Here is a 22,429-nt window from a genome sequence, read left to right on the forward strand (position 1 = left end):
GCCAGGGTTGATTCGGCTGATCTGGCTGGCTAGGCGGGTGTCCCCTTCCTCCCTCACCGCTCCATGTGCGTCCCTCCCGAAGCTGCGCGCTCGGTGGAAGAGGACGACCATCCCAGATAGAAGGGTATTTGGTAAGGTAAAGGAGCTGGTAGCATCAGCCACGGTGGTGAGAACAAATAGTATCTTGAAGCAAACCCATTTTTTGAGGGAGGTTTTGGATCTGGCTGCATTATGGTCACGCGAATAACGTTTTGAGCTGGGCATCCCACTGCAAAAGCTGTTACAGGATGAAGGATATGAAGCTGCTAAAAGTCTTTTACAGCTGTTCCTTTAAAGAACACAGAGAGAGCTCTTCAGTTCAGGACGTTAGGATTCCCCCTACACGTGTAGGGTGGCCCCAAAACTGAATTACAGCCTCTCTCCGTTTGGACTTCGTGCCCTTTGTACAGGAAGGGAGTGTTTGCTTATTAAGTTGCTATTCCAGCCACATGGAACAAAAACGTCCCTAATAAGGAAGACACACGTACGTGTGTGTGTAACACTGTGTGCTTTTACATGACACGCCTAATGCTTGTACTTTGGGGTCGTGATGCGAGTTTGCGGTCTCTCTGTCCCAGAGAGAGAGAGAGATCTTGAATTTAGGAAGCCCACACAACCCGCCTCCCTCCCTGGCGGGCAGAGCGGCGCTTCCAGGGTGACGGGCGGGTCTAGGCCACAGTCTAGTGCGCACGCGTCAGTTCCGGCCGGCGGGGACCAAAGGGAAAAAACAAAAATCCCGAAGCTTCAAAAACCTATCGCTTCCTTGTTCTGATTAGACTTCCCCAAGCCAAGCAAGTGCGGATTGCTACCTGGGCGAAGGAAGGATTCCATAGGATTCCCAGCACAGTTGCACACTGTGTGTGCAAATATACTGACGGCCGTATCCAAACACGGAGCAATATTTAAATCTGCATCTCGCCCTTCCTGCCAAAGGAGCCCAGTAAGCGCACTTTCAGGTGGGCGTGTACAGGATCGCAGCGCCAGGAGGATCCATGTTTGATACTTGAAGCAATGGTTTTATACAAGGGTGAAACTGGTTGAAGTCCGCAGGGCTTCCACTGGGAAGCCTGGTGCCTTTCAAAGTTGGCAGCAGGCAGAAATTCAACAGGTGTGGATAATAAACGGAGGTGCGCTGTAAACTGTTAAACCTCTGGCTGTGTCACAGAAAGTAAACACAGAATCTGATTCCATCAGATAAAGACCGTTTCCTGCTTTGGGGTGTTTGTGCAGAAAACGCCACACACCTGAAAGGTTCTCTAAAAAACCAGGTGCGGCACAGAAACGCAGCGAGTGAAACCCACCCCATCAAGAATTTCCGTCCAAGCCAAGGTGTGAATCCTGTCAGGAATAAAAAAGTCGCCCTTGGAGATTGGGTCGGCTTTCCCCTTTTTTCGAAGCTATGAGCAGAGCGCGCGTGCAGCGCTTAACTCTCCTTTTTTACCCCGCACATGGCAGGGCTTCCATCGGCGAACCGGAACTCTCGTCAGAGGAACCTATAAGACCGCAGCCCCTTGGGCGGGGACCGGAGCTTCGGCGCGTGGGTAGGAAGCGGCCGCGGCGGCTGTTGAGGGAGGAAAATGGCGGCTGCCGCCGCCGCCGCGCAGCTTACCGACGAGGAGCTTTTCTCCGAGCTGAGGCGACTCGGCTTCTCGCCGGGGCCCGTCACCGAGAGCACACGGCCCGTCTACCTGAAGAAGCTCAAGAAGCTCCGCGAGGAAGAGCGAGCTGGCGGGGCCCGAGTCGCCGCCGCCGCCGCCAGCAAGACCCGGAACAGTAACAACAATAACCCCGGGGCAGGCGGCGGCGGCGGCGGCGGTTTGGCGTCTCGGCTGGCCAGCGCCGACCTCTCCTCCTCCTCCCTGTCTGGGGCGGCGGGCGGCGGCGGCGGCGTCCGGGCCCGCGGCGGCGGGGGCGGCAAAGTGCTGCTGGGCTTCAGCTCTGACGAGTCGGATGCGGAGGCCGGTCCCCGGGGCCCGGCTGGCGCCGCGGGCAGCCGGCGAGAGCGGGGCTCAGCCTCCCGGCGGGACGCGAAGCCTGCGGCGGCAGCCGTGGGCACTGGCTGCCTCCCCAGCAGCGCGGCGGCGCCGCCTCTTCGGAGGAAGCCCCATGCCTGGTGGGGGGCGACGGCCAGGCGGGCGGCTGGAGCTCGGGAGCAGATTCCGGGCGGTGGAGAGGACGACGACGACGGGGACGACGACGACGAGGAAGCAGAAGCCGCCGCCGTCGAGGACGAGACCCAGGAGGAGCAGCCGCAGCAGGAGCGCTGCAAGAACCGCGCCGTGAACGGGAGCCGGTTCCTCTCCAGCAGGAGGGACAAGTACTCGGACTCGGAGGAGGAAGAGGCGGCGGCTGCGGTTGCGACGGGGGCCAAGCAGCAGGTGCTGAGAGAGGAGGCGCTTACCCGCCACTACCTGGCCCGAAGGAGCCTTAACAGACCTGCCTCGCCGTTCTCGGGCCAGGCAGGTGCAGCAGGGGGCTTGATGGAGACTGGCCAGGGTGCTGGTGGTGGCCGTGCATTGAATGTTAGGGTGGCTGCTTCTGGCAGGAGCAGTGACAGGGGGAGAAGTCGAGAGGAAGACGAGGAGGAGGAAGAGGAGGAGGTCGACCTGGTGAAAAGGGGCGGGTATCTGGATTCCAGTCCGCCGCTCCTGCCCAGGTACCGTGGCGGCGGTGGCGGCTCTGCAAGGAAAGCCCACCAGCAGCTGTTTCTTCCGCCGCTGCTCAGCGGCTTGGACAGTAGTAGCAAAATGACTGATTCCTTGGGCGGGGACAGGAAACCAGCCAACAATCATATCCTCACTGGTGGCTACAATGTGGAACCTAGGATATATACCGCTACCACCAGCCTCTCTCCAGGTGCTACCACTTCCTCGTCCACTAGAATCAATCACTCCAACCACACAGGTTCAAATCATACTTATCCGAAAAACACCTACAAGCAGAAGGTTTCGGAGCCCGAGGAGGATCTTCTGCAGCAGTTCAAGAGAGAAGAAGTATCCACCACAGGAGGCTTCAGTGCCCATTACCTATCTATGTTCCTCTTAACTGCTGCATGCTTGTTCTTTCTGATATTGGGGCTCACGTACCTAAGAATGAGAGGTTCGGGAATAACTGAGGATGTGGGAATTGACAGTAAGTATTGGGAAACGGGGCAGAAGCCCTTTGCTCCACTTAATGACGTAAATAAATGCGTGAAGTATGTCACATAAGGAACCCAGAAGCTTGAGTTGCTGCTTTGTTTTCTGTCAACCCTAACAACTGCTTCTGTAGACTTGTGGATGTTTTTGCTTATGGAGTGGAACGAGAAACAGCTTTTGGGCAAACCACAGAGACCTCTCTGTTCCTTAATTCAATAGCCTTTATGTAGATTTTGTTTCCTCTTAACTTTTTGCCATTAATTTTGTTAGAACGTCTCAAACGTTTAAGGATATGTCCTTAAAGATGGATTGGGGTCATTGGCCAGGAGTTGGTGCACTTGACTATCTTTCTTCTTCTCAGTACAGAATAATTACTGCTATGCCTCTTAGATTTAAAAATGGGAATCTTATTCTAAGCTTGTGATTTGTAGCTGTGGTGTTCGTGGGGTGAATCAGATTGTAAGTGATGTTTGAAACTCAGGTACTCATCCAACTAATTGACAAAATTCAGACACAGGAGATGCTTCTGTTTAAAAATGAATGAGTTGCATAGGGTAAATTCATTCTGATGCACATGTTGTATGTTAATTCCTACATGTAAATCTTATTATGTAGGCATTTATAACATGTGAGTGACACCTGTGTTTAAATTTAATTTAAATTCTAAATTTAAATTTAGGATTTACTCTTAGGATTCTGAAAAAAATACTAATTGTCAGTGACTCAAAGTTGGCTTAGTTACAGTGGGTTCTGACAGTTGGAAGGAACAGTGGGAGGAAATAGGTGTTTGAGTTCAGCTGAGGGGGGATAGGGTAGTGGGAGATCTTGAGCAGGAAAAAATAATTAGTTTAAAGTGGTTTTAACAAGATGGTTATCTTGTTTAAGGCATAAACACCTTGGATTTAATATGCTGTGCAGAAAAAAGGGGAGCTTAAAGGCCCCCTGAAAATCTGGCATACATACACCTTTTGCTAAGCAAATCAGCACCTTTAAATGATTTCCTGTAACTTGCGGTTCATTGACAAAGCCACAAGGCTAGATTTAGAAGATCTTTCCATCTTAATGCTGTGTTTTTGTTGGTTTACTCTTGGCACTTTCATGGTGACCTGGTTTTCATGTCACCCTAAGCCAAACCATAGCTTAGCATAAACACACAGGTCCCAGGAGACAGATTTGTACCTACCTTACTCCTCCCTAGTCACTCTGCTGCTATGCTAAGTCAGCGCTTGACTTAGCATGTGGTCCTGGGTTTGTGGTTTAACTGTCTCCATACTAACCATTAGATGTAACCCAAATTTGTCCCATGGTTTGTGGCTCATTGTTTGTTTGGAAGAGCTAAACTGGGAGCCTGGGTTCAGACAACATGCTGAATCAAGCTATGGCTTAGTGTAACACAGCAGCCAGAACCACTGGGGAGGCCATGCTCTTCTCTGGAAACTTGCACTCTCACATTTGACTGAGCCATGGTTTGGTTTGGTTTGGTTTGGTTTGGTTTGGTTTGGTTTGGTGTAGTGTAGTGTAGTGTAGTGTAGTGTAGTGTAGTGTAGTGTAGTGTGATGTATGATGTATGAACCAGGCCAGTGTTGTCCTCCTGGTGAAGATGGAAAAACAGAATATGGTGGTTCCCCCAATGGTAGTTTTGTGATTTATGAAAACATTTTTACTAGGAAAACATGGATAAAAGACTATTTCATACCTGGAAGCTGCAGTCTTCCTTGGTTTATTTAATCAGGCAAAGTGCTTCTTGCATACATTTGAATCCTTCTAGCTTAGGTGTATGTGTTCATTTTTATTAATCCATAATTGCCTGCCTGAAGTACTGTTTGGACAAAAAAAAACACCTTGATGGATTCTAAAAACTAGGTAGATAAGTAATATGTTATCAGAATTCTGAAATTGTGCTGCTGTATGATGAGGTTCAAAAGTCAAAAAGTACGTGCTACTGTTTTTATCGGCCTGGTTTTTGTGTTGCTTCATATACCATGTAGATAACATGTGAAGCAGCACCCAAGACTTGAAATTCTTGGAAATAGCAGCCATATAAAGAGAGAGAAATTGGTGCCAAATCATAACATTTCCCCAGAGTTCTTGTGCCTCAAGCTATATTCCTAGTGGTTTGCTGATATGCTTGGCTTTTGAATCTCAAGCCTCCAGATTGCGTGCACACACATTCACCTGGTGGTTTTGGCAGGTGGGTACTGCATATTGAGTCATCTTGGCCCTTTCCTTGTTAATATGCTATATGTATGCCAATTGCAATTTATATTTGCTTCTGAAGTTCTCTGTGGATGTAATCTTACGGTCTCTGAGAGAGTGTATCATGGGCCATACAATAGATTGCATTGATACTGAAGGCAGAGATCTGGACAGGGGCATCTCATATGAGCCTCTATCTTTGCTGCTGGCTTCAGTTCCCTGCTTGAACTAATGTCAGAGCTCCAGCATCTGTAGGGCCAAAAGAGGGACATGTCTGGAGCCTCCCATGAAGCAGCTTGGAGCTCCAAACCAAGGAGAGGAAGTTAGACATGTTTCTAAGCATGTCTGATGAAGCAAAATGTCCTTTAAAGAGTTGGAATGTGTATAATTCTAGCAAGGCTCAGGTGAGGAGAACCGACAAATGTGTCTTGTCCCCTATTTCTAAATGTGTGTAATAACTGTAAGCTTAGGGGGTTTTTGGGGTGTGTGAAATTGAATAGTTGGAGGTTGTGTGCAGCAGCTTCTGAACAAGTGGATCTTGAAAACTGAAATTTGTATCAAAACTGCATACTTTTTCAGGTGGGCAAGAATGTTTGTTGTGTTTCTGAAACTGAGGTGCACCCAACAAAGTTGGGGAGGAGCTGTAGCTCCTGGGTGCTGCACATGCTTTTGTACGCAGAATTCCCCAAGTTCAGTCCTTGGTGTCTCCAGGTGTGACTGGGAAAGGCCATATCTGAAATCCTGGAGAGCTAATGTTAGTAACCGGGGACAGGGCTAAGCTGGATGGAATAGTGGTGAGACCCAGTCAAGGCAGATACTTGCCCTACAGCTCCCACAGTCCCTGACATTGCTGACAGGCACTAATAGGAATTGGAATCCAACAACATCTGGAGGGTCACAGGTAGGCCACACCTACCTACTCTGCTGCATTTGCCTACAGAGTGTGGAAATATTGTTGTTGGTACGTAAAGTGGACTTGCGTTGCATATAGCAACATGCTCCTCTGTGACATGGGACTAGTGATCTTGGCAGCAGCCATGTGATTCTAAACAATAGCTACGTTGAGGTACAACGTATATGATCCTCCAAGCAACTTTCTGTTGCTTGATTTAAAAGGTTTGTTAAAGGTAAAAGTTTCTGTAAGTGGTTAGAAACTTGACTGCCACTGCAGGCTTTCAAAATAGGGCTGGAATGTTCTTGAGCAGGAAGCTATGTGATGTAATATTGTTTTCAGGGACTTGGTACAGGGGGAAAAAATGGCTGCCCCAGGCATAAACTTTTTCTTTTTAAAAGCCAACCACCTTGTAACTGCAAGTTGACTAACTGCTTCCCTCACTCACCTCAAAGTCAAATAAGCTTTGTTCCCCCCAATTATTATTATTTTATTTCATAAAATTTATGCACTGCTTGATTGTAAAAAACACACACACCCTCAAACTGGTTCACAAAAAAGTTAAACCAGTAGGATTATCAATAAGAAGAATTAACAACAATTTAAGACTTTCAAAAGTTAAGATAATAAAGCATATTAAAACTTGCACCAACTTTCTTAGTATCTGGGCAAGCAAATGTTTCCAGCGGGCACTGAAAAGAGTGCAGTAAATGCACATGTCATCGGCCTGATATCCATAGGCAGGGAGTTTCAAAGTGTAGGTGCTGACACTATAAAAGATCAAGTTCTTACAAATTCAGAATGGGTATTATGTGCACCTGTAACAGTGCTGGTTCCGCTGTTTGAAGTGGTTGTGTGGGTGTTTATTTATTCATTTATTTACAGTGGTACCTCGAGTTACATACGCTTCAGGTTACAGACGCTTCAGGTTAGACTCCGCTAACCCAGAAATAGTACCTTGGGTTAAGAACTTTGCTTCAGGATGAGAACAGAAATCATGTTCCGGCAGCAGCAGGAGGCCCCATTAGCTAAAGTGGTGCTTCAGTTTAAGAACAGTTTCAGGTTAAGAACGGATCTCCGGAACAAATTAAGTACCACTGTATAGCATTTGTACCCCACTCTTCAGTCAAAAAGGCTCCCAGAGTGGCTGACAAGAAATCCAAACAAGCCATTCCCTACCTGCAGGCTTCCACTCTAATAAAAGGAAGGCATGTCCCTGAAAGCTCCCCTAGCCCCAGGCTGGGAAGAAAAATTCAACAAGGGGTGGTGGTGGTAGGGATTTCTGTCCAGCTGTACTTAAAAGCTGGGCAGGCTTTTCCACAACCTGGTCAGAGAACAGTTGGCCATACCAATAGTTGGAATTGTGCCTGAAATGAACTGCTAGCTGGTGAACTTAATGGGTGTGTGTGTCAAATGCTCTCTCAAACTGGTTTCAGACCAAGTTCCAAGTTTCCAAGTTCCACTGGTTTCAGACCGTAACCTGGTTGTAGCCAGTGTTAGAAACTCAGATATATAAGATAGGCACCAAATGGCTCTTTAAGCCCAGGGTTACAGTCACCAAACTGGAATGTCTCTTTGCCATTTTGGGGCCAGATGGCTCGAAAGTCGTATTTTTCAATATGACTTTTTGGTTCCTGAAATTCATTCTAATTGTGCAGATAAAATTTTAAAGGATGTGTTGTTAGTGTGTGAAAACAGGCAGGATTTAAGGATTTCCAGGAATGCACCTCCAGATAGTGGAGACATCAGGCGCCATCCTGGCGCTAGACATCTGCACTTGCTTGCAAGTGGCCAATAGTGCATGGCGAGTGGCAAATTTTGAATGCTGGTTTCAGCATTTTGCAGCAGCTGAATCTCATATACACAATTTCTTCACCTGCTACATTATCCTCACAACATCCTTATGCAGTAGGTTATGCTGAGAAGAACAACCATCTCAGTGAATTTCATGGCTCATTGGGAATTCTAACCTGGGTCTCATTGGTCCTGGTCTGTCACTGAAACCATTCCAAGACATGCTTAAAATATATTATGTGTACACCTAAACATAACATTGGATAAGTTTTTCTGCTTTCTTCTCAAATGTAAATGCTTGACTTTATGAGCACTATCAGTGTAGTCAGCAAGAACTGTTCTTGTATACTTGTATACGGCCCAGTATACCTGAAGGAGCATCTCCTCCCCCATCGTTCTGCCCGGACGCTGAGGTCCAGCGCCGAGGGCCTTCTGGCAGTTCCCTCATTGCGAGAGGCAAAGCTACAGGGAACCAGGCAGAGGGCCTTCTCAGTAGTGGCGCCCGCCCTGTGGAACGCCCTCCCATCAGATGTCAAAGCGATAAACAACTACCTGATATTCAGAAGACATCTTAAGGCAGCCCTGTTCAGGGAAGTTTTTAACGTGTGATATTTTAGTGTATTTTTGGTTTCTATAGAAGCCGCCCAGATGGGCGGGGTACAAATAATAAATTATTATTATTATTATTATTATTATTATTATTATTATTATTATTATTATTTCATTTGGCAATACTTAAGTCTTCAATTACTGTTTGAGGGTACCAAACAAATTGGGCTGGCTGCTGAATTGTGCTTAGTAGAGCTCTGCTGTAGAAGGTAGGGGGGGTGAGACCTTTTTTGCCAATTTCCCCCTCTTCCTGCAGCCCCCTGAGCCTCCCAAAAGTCTCCTCTGACAGGTTGGTGAACCCTTTGAAGTCCGCATGATGGGTAGCATTGAGGAAGTGGGCATCTGTGAATATTGTCTTCTTGCCCTCTTCCTAGAACAGGAAGTCTCTGCTGAATCTCTGTGCCTTCCATACGCAGAATAACTGTTTCCATTTGTGGAACAGCCACTCTGTATCCAACTAAAATCTAGTAAGTTGTTGATAGCCTGCTCAAATTCTGCATTTTAGCTGTTTAGGAGCAAGCTTATGCTTTCAGCAGTGACATGCTATGGTAGCCAAGCAAGTCAGGTGGACAACTTCCCCACTTGCTTCTAGGTGTAGTAACACTATCATACACAAAATATTATGAATGGCATGATATTGTGCTAGTTGTCACATTGTAATTACTGGATTCCTTTGTAATATGTATAATAATGTAAGCTGCATTTAACCTAGTGGTTTTAATTTTTGCAACATGTAAGATATTGGTATTGAAATGGTATTAAGTAAATTTCTTTTTCCCCCCTTAATAGATAAAAATCTTCTCACTGGGATGGTTAATAGAAACGTGAGTATGTTCTTAGTATCTATGTTGAGGGCTTGTCTTTGAGCTGTATTATGTCCTGATAATTTTGATTAAATAGGTTATTGACAACCTTAAATCTTGGATAATCTTAATGCAAGAGTTTTGTGTCTGCAAGCTAGATCTCCATTTTACTAAAAATTTGTGTCCTAAGAATTGTTGCCGACTCTGAGAAGTCCAGTTTGTAGGCCTCTTGATTATAAGGCTGTGTTTGAATTACTTGTACACAAACCCTACACTGCAGAAAAAAAATAGTTGAATTAGGGGAAATCCTGTTTTGCTAGCTTAAGCACATTAGGTTCTGAAACCATTTACTCTGATGGCCTTATCATTTCCAACCACTCACCTAGAAGTGAGGGCACTCAGTTCCTTGTATTGCTTTGCTTTCAGTATGCAGTAGCCTCACAATTTTTGGCAAGGTAGATCAGTCCCTATATGACAAAACTACCATCCAAACGTAACACAGCATTTCATATAACTACACTCTTCTTTGAGCCAGTATTGGAATAGTGGCAGCTGAGAGAGAGAGACTCATGGGAAAGTAAATTGTTCGTTCCTTTTAATTAGAGCATTGTGCCTCTCCCAGCCCCTGGGTTTCCTTGCTGTTGAGTGATGTTTCTCAGAATTTAGGATGGTATACTTTTAAGTCTGTGGCACTAAAGATGTGAAAGCCCAGGGGGCAAAAACATATTTTCCTCCCAATTTTGAAGAGAACACACACTCCTGTGAAACAGTTTCTCTTTTGGAATGAGTGAAATTTTATTCATTTGGAATGTCTAGTGTGAAAATTTCTATTAAAGGCATTCTGAAGCTTTAGAAACTGATAATTTCTATCTATAACAATGTAGAAATATGCAATGCTTGGATCAGAGATGCATTTCTGCTCCTAGGGCATGCTGCCATCTTCATGAAGAACATACATTGCTTTTGTTTCCTACAGCTTTCTTAGTTTGTGCATCTCAGAAGTAGGAAAAAATAAGATAATGTGTGTAGATAGCACAGGATGCAAACATTTGCAACCCTTTAGTAATTAGCATGCTTACCATTTTGTAAACTTATATAAGGATTGCTCTATGAATTTCATAAGTATGCCATACTTAGCATACTTACCGCTTTGCTTGTAGAAAATGAAGCCATGTGTCATATAGCAACATGTTACATACAAAAATGTATCATTTATATTGTTTGTATTTCCATAATTTTGTATTTGTGTTATTGTATTTGTATTTATCTGCTTATTCTTGAGTCACCTTGGAAGCCGTTTTGGCTGACAGGCGGCATATAAATAATAACATAGCGACATAATACATTTTATATTAAAGCAGCAAAGTAAGTTTCGTTTAATAAGAATGTATCTATTCGATATATTTTCATTTTCCCCAAAATGGGGGGAAACAATTTCCCCCCACTGCTTCAATTTTTTTTGGGGGGGGGAAATTGTACATCTCTGTGTAGTGCTATCTAGGATATATGCTATTTCCATTATTTCAGACTTTGTTATAACACTTCTTAACTGGCTTATTAAATTTCTAGGTAAATGAAACAATTCTTATGAACAGCTTATATAAACTACATGATAAGCTGGCACAAATAGCAGGTGAGCATTTAAAGCCAATATTAAACTGTTGGATTTCAAAAGAATGCATGTGTAAAGATTTATAGCAATAAGCAAATTTTGAAGGTGCTTTGTGATTGCAGGAATAAGAATAATTATTTCATTCGTATGGATACAATAATTATTGTATTGAATCAGTGCTAATATCACAGATATTATGGTAAAATACCTTGTCTTGACTGTTGAAATATGCTTATAAAACAAGAGAGATTTTAAAACGAGAACTTAAACATTGCATTAATTAGCAGGGTAACTAATTCCCTCAGAAAAAAAACATAGAAAAAGCTGTGTTGGCCCATTAGGGGAAAATGTAAAAGGTAAGTACGTTTATTGGGACCAGGTAGAACAATATGAAATAGTGAGCCAACTTTCAAGCTGTCCAGAACTCTTCATCAGGCAGACATTAAAACAAAATTTGACAGGGCAAGGGTGGAGTAAGTGAGGTTTGGGGGAGGCAAGAAAAAGCAAAGAGTGGTCTACTTTCTGAAGTCTGCAGTTTATAGCAATCCTGAGCTGGAATACAGGCGTTCTCCAAGGTCCAAGACAGATTGCAGGTTGCATTCATTACTGTTGGGGCTGAAAAGCAGAAATGGATGTTACCCTTGTTTTTAAATATATATAAATGAGTCATTTTCCAGTTTTGTGTCGGGCTCTAACTGGAACACACGCGTGACTTATGAGGCAAAGAACAGAAAGGAGGAGGAGTCTTTACATTAGCAAAACTTTGGATCATTTGCATCAGTCCCCCAAGGTCTTCAAATGGTAGAAGATTAGCTATGAGAGACTACTTCAGTTAAATCCATCTTGCATTTGGTTTTGATTTTTCGTCAGAAATAAAGTTAGTAAATAAAAGTCAGCGTAGTGGTATTCCGTTTCATACCTGTCTTTCACCATGAAGTCCAGGGGAGAGCCTTTACAACAGCTTAAAAATACAAGATTGAAAATATTTAAGAGAGTACCTTTGCAATATGTGTGTCAGTAGGAACTGTACAGAAAACCTATTTTAAGTCCGATAAATTTTAAAGGTGTATATACTGTAATGGTTAAAGTACACAATATCATTGAACTTAAAGATTATTAGACTTTATTCCATACCTGAATAGAATTTGACACTTAAGTTAATCTTGAGAATAAGCTCCAGTGAAGAAAAAGGACTCTACTTCTGTGTATACATGTATAAGATTGTACTGTCAACTGTTAGTAGAGTCATCTAGAGATTTATACACTATTTATCTTATAGGATACTTTTCTATCAAAGCAATATCAAAAATAACTTACAACATTTTCCCTCATGTATCCAAAGTTAGTATTAATATATCCAAAGTTTATTTAGTCACATAACTGTGAGAAATACATAAAAATACTTTTCATTGTACTAGGAGATCATGAATGTGGCAACTCTATCAAGAAAGGTCTTTCTCTCCAGGAGGCAGATACATATTTAAAAGTAAGTAAATGCTCATCATTTTAAATATTGCAATTAACTTGGTATGAATGTTACATTGACTTAGCTTTGTGTTCAGTTATTCCTCTTATTTTTGTTTTGTTTTGTCAGCAAAACAGAAGCTTCAGTGGTAGGTTTCTTAGCATGTGTGATTTAATAGCAAAAAAAATATTGAGTGGGAAAATGTAGGTTTTTGGTTGTTTTTTTAAAAAAAGCAGGGTTCTGTTCTTGTTGGTCAAATTACTCATTATAACCTATATATTTAAAATACATTTAGCTGTCCTTACCTGCTCCACTATTGATCAGAAAGCTCTCTAAGAATGGGAGAAATCCTCACTTGGAGGATTGTAGGAGACCATAAGCATCAAATTGAAATGTTTACATGCTATGTGCATTTTCAGTTGAGAACAATGTAGCCAAACCTTGAGTGTTTTGGTCTTTAGAATAGAGGGATCAAGCCCCAAGCACAATGGTTTCTCTTCATTAGCTGATGAGGGTTTTCATACATTTTTCAGCAGACTGTTGTTTCTCTGCTTTGGGGTGAATTACTGTAGTTCAGCTGACACCTCTAAATTTTTACTTAATATTGTATGGCACCAAGGAAGGAAGTGCACTCTACTCAGTTGCCACTGATTAGGCAAAAAACTTAAGCACCATACCCTGCTGTTCTGGGGAGAGAATTGTGAAAGTACGACACTTGAATACAAGGTTTTACAGGCTACTGGAGAGTAGTCATGAGCAAAGAGTAGCATGGAGCTCACAGATTTTAAATTTGGAGTAGGTATGTTGTGGAGAAGATTCTTCTGTCTTATTTCTTCATATACTGCTTGTTCCTTTTGCTCATCTGTGTGTACCTGTGTCATGAGGGAAGTCCTTTGGGAGTTTGCCAATCTTCTACAAAGGAGAATTTTTTGCAGTTGAGAAGCATGATAGTTTGACTTTTATCTAGCTCTGGACAATATGAAGGCTTTGGGCCTAATCTGATCTGCATGAACATGGCAATATTGCTAGTAGAAACATAAGTGTTGAATTTTGTTGCTCATACATAAGTATGTGAATGTCATTTTCTGCAGTTTGTTATATAAATATTTAGCTGTTGTATTCAATAGCCCGGGAGGAATGTTGATGTGGTAGAGAGAGACTGACAACCATAGATACTCCCCCCCCCCCAGTTAATTAACTTCATAAAAACTGGTTCTGCCAGATTTTTTTGTCCAAATTCCTGCATAGCTACTTATTAACTAAATTCTTCTACTCTGAGTACAGGGATTTGCATTGTTGATTATCAGCTTATTTCAATAGCATAGCAACATCTCAGTCCTGTGTTGCCTTATTAGACATTTACTAGCAACAAGAATAGTTCTAAGCTAAATTCTCTTTGGCCCTACAGTGGTGATACAATACATTTTTCTGTTGAAATATGCACTTTATCATTGTTGGTTGGTGTATAATATGCAGTCTGGGGCTATTTTAAGACCTGTGTGTTTTGAGGGAATGCAGAAATAAGGAAGCTAAGGCCAGGGAGATTGTGCCCCCAACTCTAAAGGTACTGTCAGTTGGCCTGGGAGGTCTCTGTTGCTCTATATTTTATACCGTTCATGTGTTTTAGTGTTTTAAAGTTGTAAACTGCATTGGGTTCTTGGGCAGAAAAACAGCATAAGCGCAGTTAATTAAACAATAAATATACGACTTTAAAAAGCCTTACATTATAGTCTCACGTTTCACAGGAAAGGGGCAATATTGATTTGCATTCATGGAATGGGAAGTAAGCAATTAAACTAGGATAGAAGTATAGAGCAGGGTGCAATTTTCTTTACAAAAGTAGTAGAACTAATTTCCACTGAACAATTCAAACACAGAGGATGGCATTTGTGTGTTCTAACATGCTTTAAAATGGATTTAATACTTTGAAGATTAAAAATGGGTAAATGCATTATCATTCTAATGCACTGCAATACTTTCAGTAGTTTGTACATGTAGTTTTTCAAGCAGCACATCCCAGTGCAAATGACCTGATTGTGTTGAGTAGTAGCAGATTGGAAGAGCATTGGTTGCAACCAGGCACAAATAAGTGTTCAAAGGTGCAAAGGAATGGTTTTTTAAACAGTATTTTGCATCCACTGGAAAAAATACTATAGCAAAAAAATCAAACTTCACAGAAATTAGCAGAGCACGAGTATTACTTTTAAAATGCATATATTTGTAAAAGATATCTGGAAGCTAACCTGTTACCAGTCTAGACATTTTATAGCTTTGTATCCTCGCACTACAATGTAAAATCATCTGTTTACTGCATTTTATTCTGCTATTAGTTTTTCTGTTCCTCTTTGTGAAATGCACATGGCTGCTGCCATTTGTGATTACCGTGTGGATTCATTGATGTAGTTGATTTGGTGAAAAAAGCCAGGAAATATGGTTGCATTTTATTGCACAGCTATTATTAGCATTTAAATATTACTCAATGCTGAACACAGAATCAAAATAGGCAGAATGGCTTTTGATCCTATCAGTATGGCAAGGGAATGGAAGGGGCGTGGAGGAAGCACATTTAGAGTCAAAGTCTGGTCGCTTGACAAATGTAAAAAATTTGTTCAAAAGTGAAGAGGCCAAGCCAAGTGAGGGCATGGCTGCATCTCCAGTTGCATCAGACAGCAGCCTGGTAAAATTGTCATAGTGTATTGAATGCTATTGCAGGGGTTTGAAAGGGTGGCGCAAGCAAATACTTCATTTAATTTTCCTGCATTTGATAGACAAGTTCTGACTATAAACCACAGAATTTAATATTGATAAACCAAGCTGAATAAAATGTGGTTGGCTTTGCATGTTCCAGATGTTGAGGAAGGAATTGATGGTTGAGGAAGAATTTATATATAAAAATGTGGTGGTGGTGTTCCTTTTTATTACATTAAAATGCTTTGGATGATATTGTCACATTTTTGTAGCATTTATTTTGGAATTTCTCTTGCAACAACTCCTGCCATTGAACCTTTTGCTTTGTTTTCTTTGTTTCTCTTTAGAGTTTAGGTCCAGAATACGAAGGTGTATCTAATGAATCCCTGCAATGGATTCTAAATAGTGGAGAAGATGTTGGCATAAAGTAAGTCATTTTATTTTGTAGTCTGCTTTCACACAGAAGCTCAGTTCAGGCAACCTTTTAAATAATGGTTGTGTATTATGAACAAACGCAGGATCCATATTGCTCCCTGCCTCCCCTCAAAAATTGGTGCACTTGCCCTCCAAAGCAGAATAATACGAGGTTTCTGATTGGCTGAGGGCGGGGATGAATGATAAGCATAGGTTGCTGATTTGGTTGTTACAACAATGTATACTTAGTATAAAACAAGAAATGGAGGGGAAACCACAGAAGAAAGGAGGCATGTGTGCATTTGTGACTCATTCATGTCTAAGCCATAGCTGTCATAATATCTCTTTTTAAATAGGTTTGTTGACAACAGCTCTGATGAAGATTCCATAACCAATACAACTAATGTAAAATACCTGGTATCAACTAGGCCACAGATGTCTTTTACATGTCGTTTTCGCCGTGCATTTATTACTGTAACATGTAAATCGTTAATTCTGCTTTTGGGTGAGTTTTCCCCGCTGTCAGTTTATTTTAATACTTGTATATCTCTAGGGAAACTGCGAGAATGATGTTACCAGACAAGTGCTTAAGATTTTGTAATCTACTTCATGGTAGATTAGTCTATGGGAAAGAGGAGAAAATAGGCAACCACTTTCTAAAAACATTGTGTAGGCAGGACATGTTGGCAACATCAAAATTCTGTAATGCAAGAAACAGTCTTTATCTTCTCTTCATTTACAATGAGATCTTAGCAAAGTCTGTCCCTTTCTCAAGAAAGAAGCACTAAAAACTACAGGCATTCTCACCTTGTATAAAAAATTGTTACTGCTCCTATAGTTCAGTAAAAATTATTCATCAACATTTGGTATAAAGCAGAGGTGGGAAACCTCCAGACATTGCTGGATTGCAGCTTCCATTGTCCCTGGTAATTGACAGTACTGAGGATGATGGGAGTTCTAGTCCAACAACATCTGGAAGGCCACAGGTTACCTGCCCTGGGTAAAAATATTCTTCATAAAAGATACCAAGAAGTAGATGGAAGTAGTAGATGAATGATGTTCCTCCTTAAATACCTTTAAAATGTTAGTTTTGTGTAAAACATGTCTACTGCATAATGACAGCCAGTGATTTTTTTTATAAAATTTGGATTATTCAGCTAAGAAAATATTTCTATTTGGCACAGGTATAGGAATGGCTTGGGGAGTCTTAAGGTATATGAAATACCGATGGTCTAAGGAAGAGGAAGAGACCAGACAGATGTATGATATGGTTGTAAAAATTATAGGTAAGTTTTAGCTAAATTTGGCAGTGGCTGGACTCAAACACAATACTAAACTTTGGGTGTGGGTGTGTGAATGAGTGAATGCGGCAGACTCCCTCTCATTCTCCTTTCTCCAGTTCAACTGCAAGCAGATGAGAAACTCTTGCTTTCATTTTCGGTAAACTGCAGTTAAATTTTACTTGTGAACCCTAAGCAGTGGTTAGCTTAACTATGAATCATCGAATTTGTAGAGTTGGAAGGGACCGTGAAAGTCATCTAGTCTAACCCCCTGTAATGCAGGAATTTCAACACCCGGTTCCCTGAAGCAGGCCAACTCCATTAAAAAGCAGTGTTGAAGCTAGCTTTTTCATTATACCATAGTTAAGACTAACTACTATTTGCCTGGGTTCAGAAATGCTGTTAGTTAAAAATAGAAGTGAAGGCTTCTGATTTTCTCTTTGAAATGGAGTAGAGGGAAGCAAGATGCTGATGAACTGTAGGCTTGTGTTTATAATGCTAATCCATAGTCTAGCATTACATGTGAATGAAGTCAACGTCTCGCCAGATGACACTGTCAGGGGAATGTGCATCATTTTCAGTTTTGTGTACTGTATTGAGAAATTAAATGCTATTCAAGGATGGAAAATGGAGAATATTTCATGCTGGAAGATCTTTGAATAGCTTATTATGCTGTCTTCTGATATATATCTTACATGTTAGAGGGGCAGTATCTTGAAACATTTTTTCTTTAAATGATTTGTAAATGTGATTGATTCCAGTTCAGATTTTACAGTATTGTTAACTTGGTGCAATTATTTCAGATGTTTTAAGAAGCCACAACGAAGCATGCCAGGAAAACAAAGACTTGCAGCCATATATGCCTATTCCACATGTACGAGATTCCTTGATTCCACCTCAAAACAGGCATGTACAAGTTACATTATAGTCAGTTTATACTGATGCATGTTCTGTTTTGCCTTCAGTGGGAGAAGTACACCACACTGATAAGTAACTTTGCTTTCGTAACTTTTGAAAACTTTTTTTGGGTTTGTTTTTAAATATAGGAAAAAAATGAAAAAAGTATGGAACCGATCTGTTGATTTCCTTGCTGCTAATGAATCTAGAGTTCGCACAGAAACACGAAGAATAGGTGGTGCTGACTTCCTGGTTTGGAGATGGATACAGCCATCTGCACCATGTGATAAAATATTAGTTATACCATCTAAAGTATGGCAAGGGCAAGGTAAGTAACTGTTTATTTATACATCCCTTCAGTTTGCATTTACCCTAGCTGAGGTCTGTTACCATTTTAAACTAAGTTTAATACAACTTAATTGTAGCCAGAAAATTGTGCTTTAAACAGAATTTCTTTATCATTGCTTCTTGCAACATCTAGAGCTATGTACGTTCTTTCTAATACAAGCGTCTTGTACAGTTATAAAAAGTGAACTCTTATCCCTCAGGGCTGTTCCTTGGCTTTTGAAATCTTCTTGTCTCAGTGTGCTCTAAAAGTTAGTTTATCAGATTCCTACCATGAAAGCTAGTAGTTGACCCAACACATAATGCACACACATGTATGCTTTTATAACTTGTGTAATCTACAGGAAACTGATTAATATTTGAAATAAGTGGACTAGAATCAAATCCTATTTGCTGATTGAACTTTTTTTCCCTTGGCAGCGTTCCATTTAGATAGAAGAAATTCACCACCAAATAGTTTGACACCATGCCTAAAAATCCGCAATATGTTTGATCCTGTCATGTAAGTACTTTTTTTAATTCACTGCGAATAGAAAACATTGAGTTTATGTTTTGTCTTGACAGTACAGATGCAGAAGGAATACAAATTCCCTTTCTTTTTTCTTTTCCTTCTCCTCCTGCGATGAGGCTACATTTTAATATTTTAATGTTCCATTATTTTAATGTTGTATTTTATTTTTGTTTTTAAGTTGTAATCATTCATCTTGTTTTTATTATTGCTTGTAAGCCGCTCTGAGCCTGGCCTTGGCTGGGGAGGGCGGGGTATAAATAAAAAAATATTATTATTATTATTATTATTATTATTATTATTATTATTATTACTGTCTTAGCTGGTATAATGACACTGGGCAGCTGGAGAGGGAGACATAAGAACAAATTGCCTGAATACTGTTTTCATTTTTAACTTCATGTGATGACCCAAGCAACTAGGGCTTTTTCTTTGTTGAGAATCAGCCTTTTACTCTGACTCCTCCACTATTCATAACCTTATATTTTTAATTCATATTCATTTCAGAGAAGTTCTCTTCCAAGGAAGTCAGTACTTGTAGACCTATAGGCCATATTTGCATGGATTGCTAAACCAGGGGTGGGGAATATTTTGATCCTTGTTGGACAATAATTCCCATAATCCCTAACCACTTATGTGATGCTTGCTAGCGTTCATGGGAATGGGACTCCAACAACCTTTAAATGTCCACAGGTTAACCATCTCGATCTAGAGAAAATGTTTATTTCTGTGTTTCCTAATAAGTTTGTATCGTTATTTTTTTTAACAAAAATCAAATTACTAATAATGATATGCAAGTTTTGTTTTATGTGTGTGTATTTTAGGGAAATAGGTGACCATTGGCATTTGGCAATTCAAGAAGCGATCTTGGAAAAATGCAGTGATAATGAGGGAATTGTCCACATAGCAGTAGACAAAAATTCACGTGAGGTAAAAAAAATGATTTAAAGTCGATAGTTAGTATACTCAGTTTCTCTATTTGATACAAATCAAAGCTTTATTTCTCTCCTCAGGGTTGTGTATATGTCAAATGTTTATCTCCAGAATATGCTGGAAAGGCTTTTAAAGCATTACATGGATCTTGGTTTGATGGTAAGTTGTTCTGATTTACAATTAATTTAGCAGGTTGGTAGTTGGCTATACATCAGTCTCAACAGCAAGAGTGACTAGCTTCTAGATAAAAGTATTGCATGTCAAAGTATTCATCTCAGTTATATGCGCAAATCATATAAAAATTAAAAATCTTAACATTCTGAACTTGCTTTACTATAGGGAAACTGGTAACTGTAAAATATTTACGGCTAGATCGATATCATCATCGTTTTCCCCAAGCTATTACTTGCAATGCTCCATTGAAGCCATCAAATACACGCATGAACTCAATGTCACATCTTCGTCTCCGAACAGGCACAACTAACTCTCAGGGAAACTCCTGAGACATCTTACTGCTACCAGAACTGTTGACTTGCAGCAGGAAAAATTCCTGTCTGGTCCCGTCTTCCACTTTTAGTACTTTTTGTATGTAACATTTTCATTAATCAATGTTCCAGAGGTCTCATTTTTCAGGATTTCTGAGCAATGAGGCAGTAATACTGAACAATTGCTCTATGAAGTGTTTTGGAGCTCAAGCAAACAAACACATTAAGTTTTGCATGACAGATGTTGAATTTATTAAACATTCTCAGATGTGGCTGTATTTTTGCACCAACAAGTGTTTGATAACAGTCTAAAAGCATGGAGATGTACTGTATTTCCATAGTTCCTGTGAAATAATCTTGTGGGTATTTTGTAACACAACCACCTACAGTTTCTGATGGCAAGTAAGTAGAAGTGTTAGTTTTTTGTCTGGTTTTTGGCTTCTGTTGCTGTAAAAGCTTCATCTGTGTCAGCCTAAGGATGAGAAAGGAATTATTTCTTGGTAATTGCTGAGAGAAAACAAACCGAATACAGGTTTACTGGTTTTGTATATAAATGTAGATGCTGGTGGCGGAGGCAGCAAAAGTAATCTTGTTTTGTGAGGATGTCTGCATTAAAGCAGTGAATAAGCTTCCTATTTTATTCATAACCTAATGTTTTCTATGTTTTGGCTGTACCATTACATAAAGGCCAAACACCTTGAAGTATTAGATACAAGTTAAATATCTTTTATAGGTTTTATATTAAAATATATGGTTATGATTTTTGTGTGAATGGTCTGATATTGTAACTGTGATAATGGATTCAAAATTATGTGAGCAATAAAGACGCAATTGGCAGGTACTCAAACACTTTGTGAAAAGCTGTTATTTATTACAAGGAGAAGCTCTGACAAAATTGACCACTGGGGAATATACTTTCCTACATGGTTTTGCTACCTAGGCATGTGTGAAATTAAACAGATGCACATATTTTTGGAAACAAAAATCTTGATTGTTAGAGCTTAGAAGTGCAGAACACTTACAGCAAGAATTTATCTTCAATATTAAATGTGTGCATTGTTTACACCTAAAACTACAAAAATGTTGACCTTTAGTTGAAAATATCAAATAATTGGATTCAGTAATTCCTGTTGAAGCAGCATAATTTGTCAATCCACCTGGATATTGCATAAGTGAAGAGATGGGAAACCAGCCAGTTTAAAATACATTTATTAAAGCCCAGTTTCTATTGTAGATATGGATCTGCAGCATGAACTTGCACAAATGCACGTTTTCTTATGGTTAAGTGAACATGATGCACACTTCTGTAACAGAAAATCCTATTGTGCCTTACCTTTGTGCTTTTTTGTGGGCAACATGTTTAATAATGATGGACGGTTTCTTATCTTTGAAAAAAACTTGGTCTATGTCCTGGATGCTAATGAACAAGTATATGTAATATAATCAGCCATGCAAAAATCTACTCACCAAGAACAAGTACATATTTTTGACCAGCGAGTAGATTTTTGTCAAGTCTGGTAAATTTTTCATGAGAATTACTATATACATATACAAATATGTACAATATATATGTATATGTATTATATGTATATAATCAGATTTTGCTGTATTTGTGCATCATAGTGATTTATTGAGCTGAGTAACCATCTTGTGACCTGTTGCAAGTGTGAATGTAAAATTTAGTTGTGGCAGTTTAAAAGGTTGCCTTTTGATGCAGTCGCATCGTTCTTGCTTCTAAACTATTTGTAAACACACTGTACATTTATTATAGTAATCTGTACTATTATGCAGCTTATTTTACCTTTAAAATGTTGACCAATATTCCTCCCTGCAAGACAGATGGGAATGTGTATAATACCTTGGACATTTGAGAAAAATCAGATGTTTGTAATTTGTAATTTGTCCTGTAAAAACACAAAAGCAAAACTAAACTAATTAAAGATTTATTAGGGCTTTTTACACACGTGTCAGTTTTTGTGACATTCTGGGACTTATGACAGCTCTTGTTTACTTCTTTTTTGGGGGTGGAAGAAGGCATGGAAGAGGGTTCAATATAGACTGCAGCACAAAGAGCCACACTATACCACATTCCACATAAACAGTGCTTTTCATGCTGCCAGTTTCTGCTAAAAGTACTGAAAAATGGAGAGCCTTAGTTTGACACCAACTCCAAGTTAGATACCATTGGTACATTATGTGGCTTGCCATCAGAATTCCATAAATATGTGTGCTTATAGAAGGTGGTGAGATAACTACCATATACAAAAATGCAATTGCAAGAGAACCTGTTTGGCTCCAGCCATTTATTTAAACCTTCTTTGTATAGTGAGTG

General features: G+C 40.4%; 1 protein-coding gene across 1 annotated transcript; it reads left to right on the top strand.

The window, feature by feature from the left end:
• Nucleotides 1-1,534: 1,534 nt before the first annotated feature.
• LEMD3 (LEM domain containing 3) lies at nucleotides 1,535-22,056 on the top strand. The gene is made up of 13 exons (XM_053405122.1): nucleotides 1,535-3,171; nucleotides 9,457-9,491; nucleotides 11,040-11,103; nucleotides 12,501-12,568; nucleotides 15,583-15,662; nucleotides 16,006-16,154; nucleotides 16,834-16,935; nucleotides 17,733-17,835; nucleotides 17,976-18,154; nucleotides 18,592-18,673; nucleotides 19,504-19,609; nucleotides 19,693-19,771; nucleotides 19,952-22,056. Exons 1-13 carry the CDS (start codon nucleotides 1,617-1,619, stop codon nucleotides 20,113-20,115), a joined length of 2,766 nt encoding a protein of 921 aa, XP_053261097.1. The 5' UTR covers nucleotides 1,535-1,616; the 3' UTR covers nucleotides 20,116-22,056.
• Nucleotides 22,057-22,429: the final 373 nt, after the last annotated feature.

This window comes from Podarcis raffonei, chromosome 10 (assembly GCF_027172205.1).
Source record: "Podarcis raffonei isolate rPodRaf1 chromosome 10, rPodRaf1.pri, whole genome shotgun sequence".
NCBI lineage: Eukaryota > Metazoa > Chordata > Lepidosauria > Squamata > Lacertidae > Podarcis > Podarcis raffonei.

Coding starts and splice junctions, on each gene's coding strand:
- LEMD3 (XM_053405122.1), top strand. CDS start 1,617: ATGGCGGCTGCCGCCGCCGCCGCGCAGCTTACCGACGAGGAGCTTTTC. Junction 16,155..16,833: donor ATCGTTAATTCTGCTTTTGG/GTGAGTTTTCCC, acceptor TATTTGGCACAG/GTATAGGAATGGCTTGGGGA. Junction 18,155..18,591: donor TAAAGTATGGCAAGGGCAAG/GTAAGTAACTGT, acceptor TTCCCTTGGCAG/CGTTCCATTTAGATAGAAGA.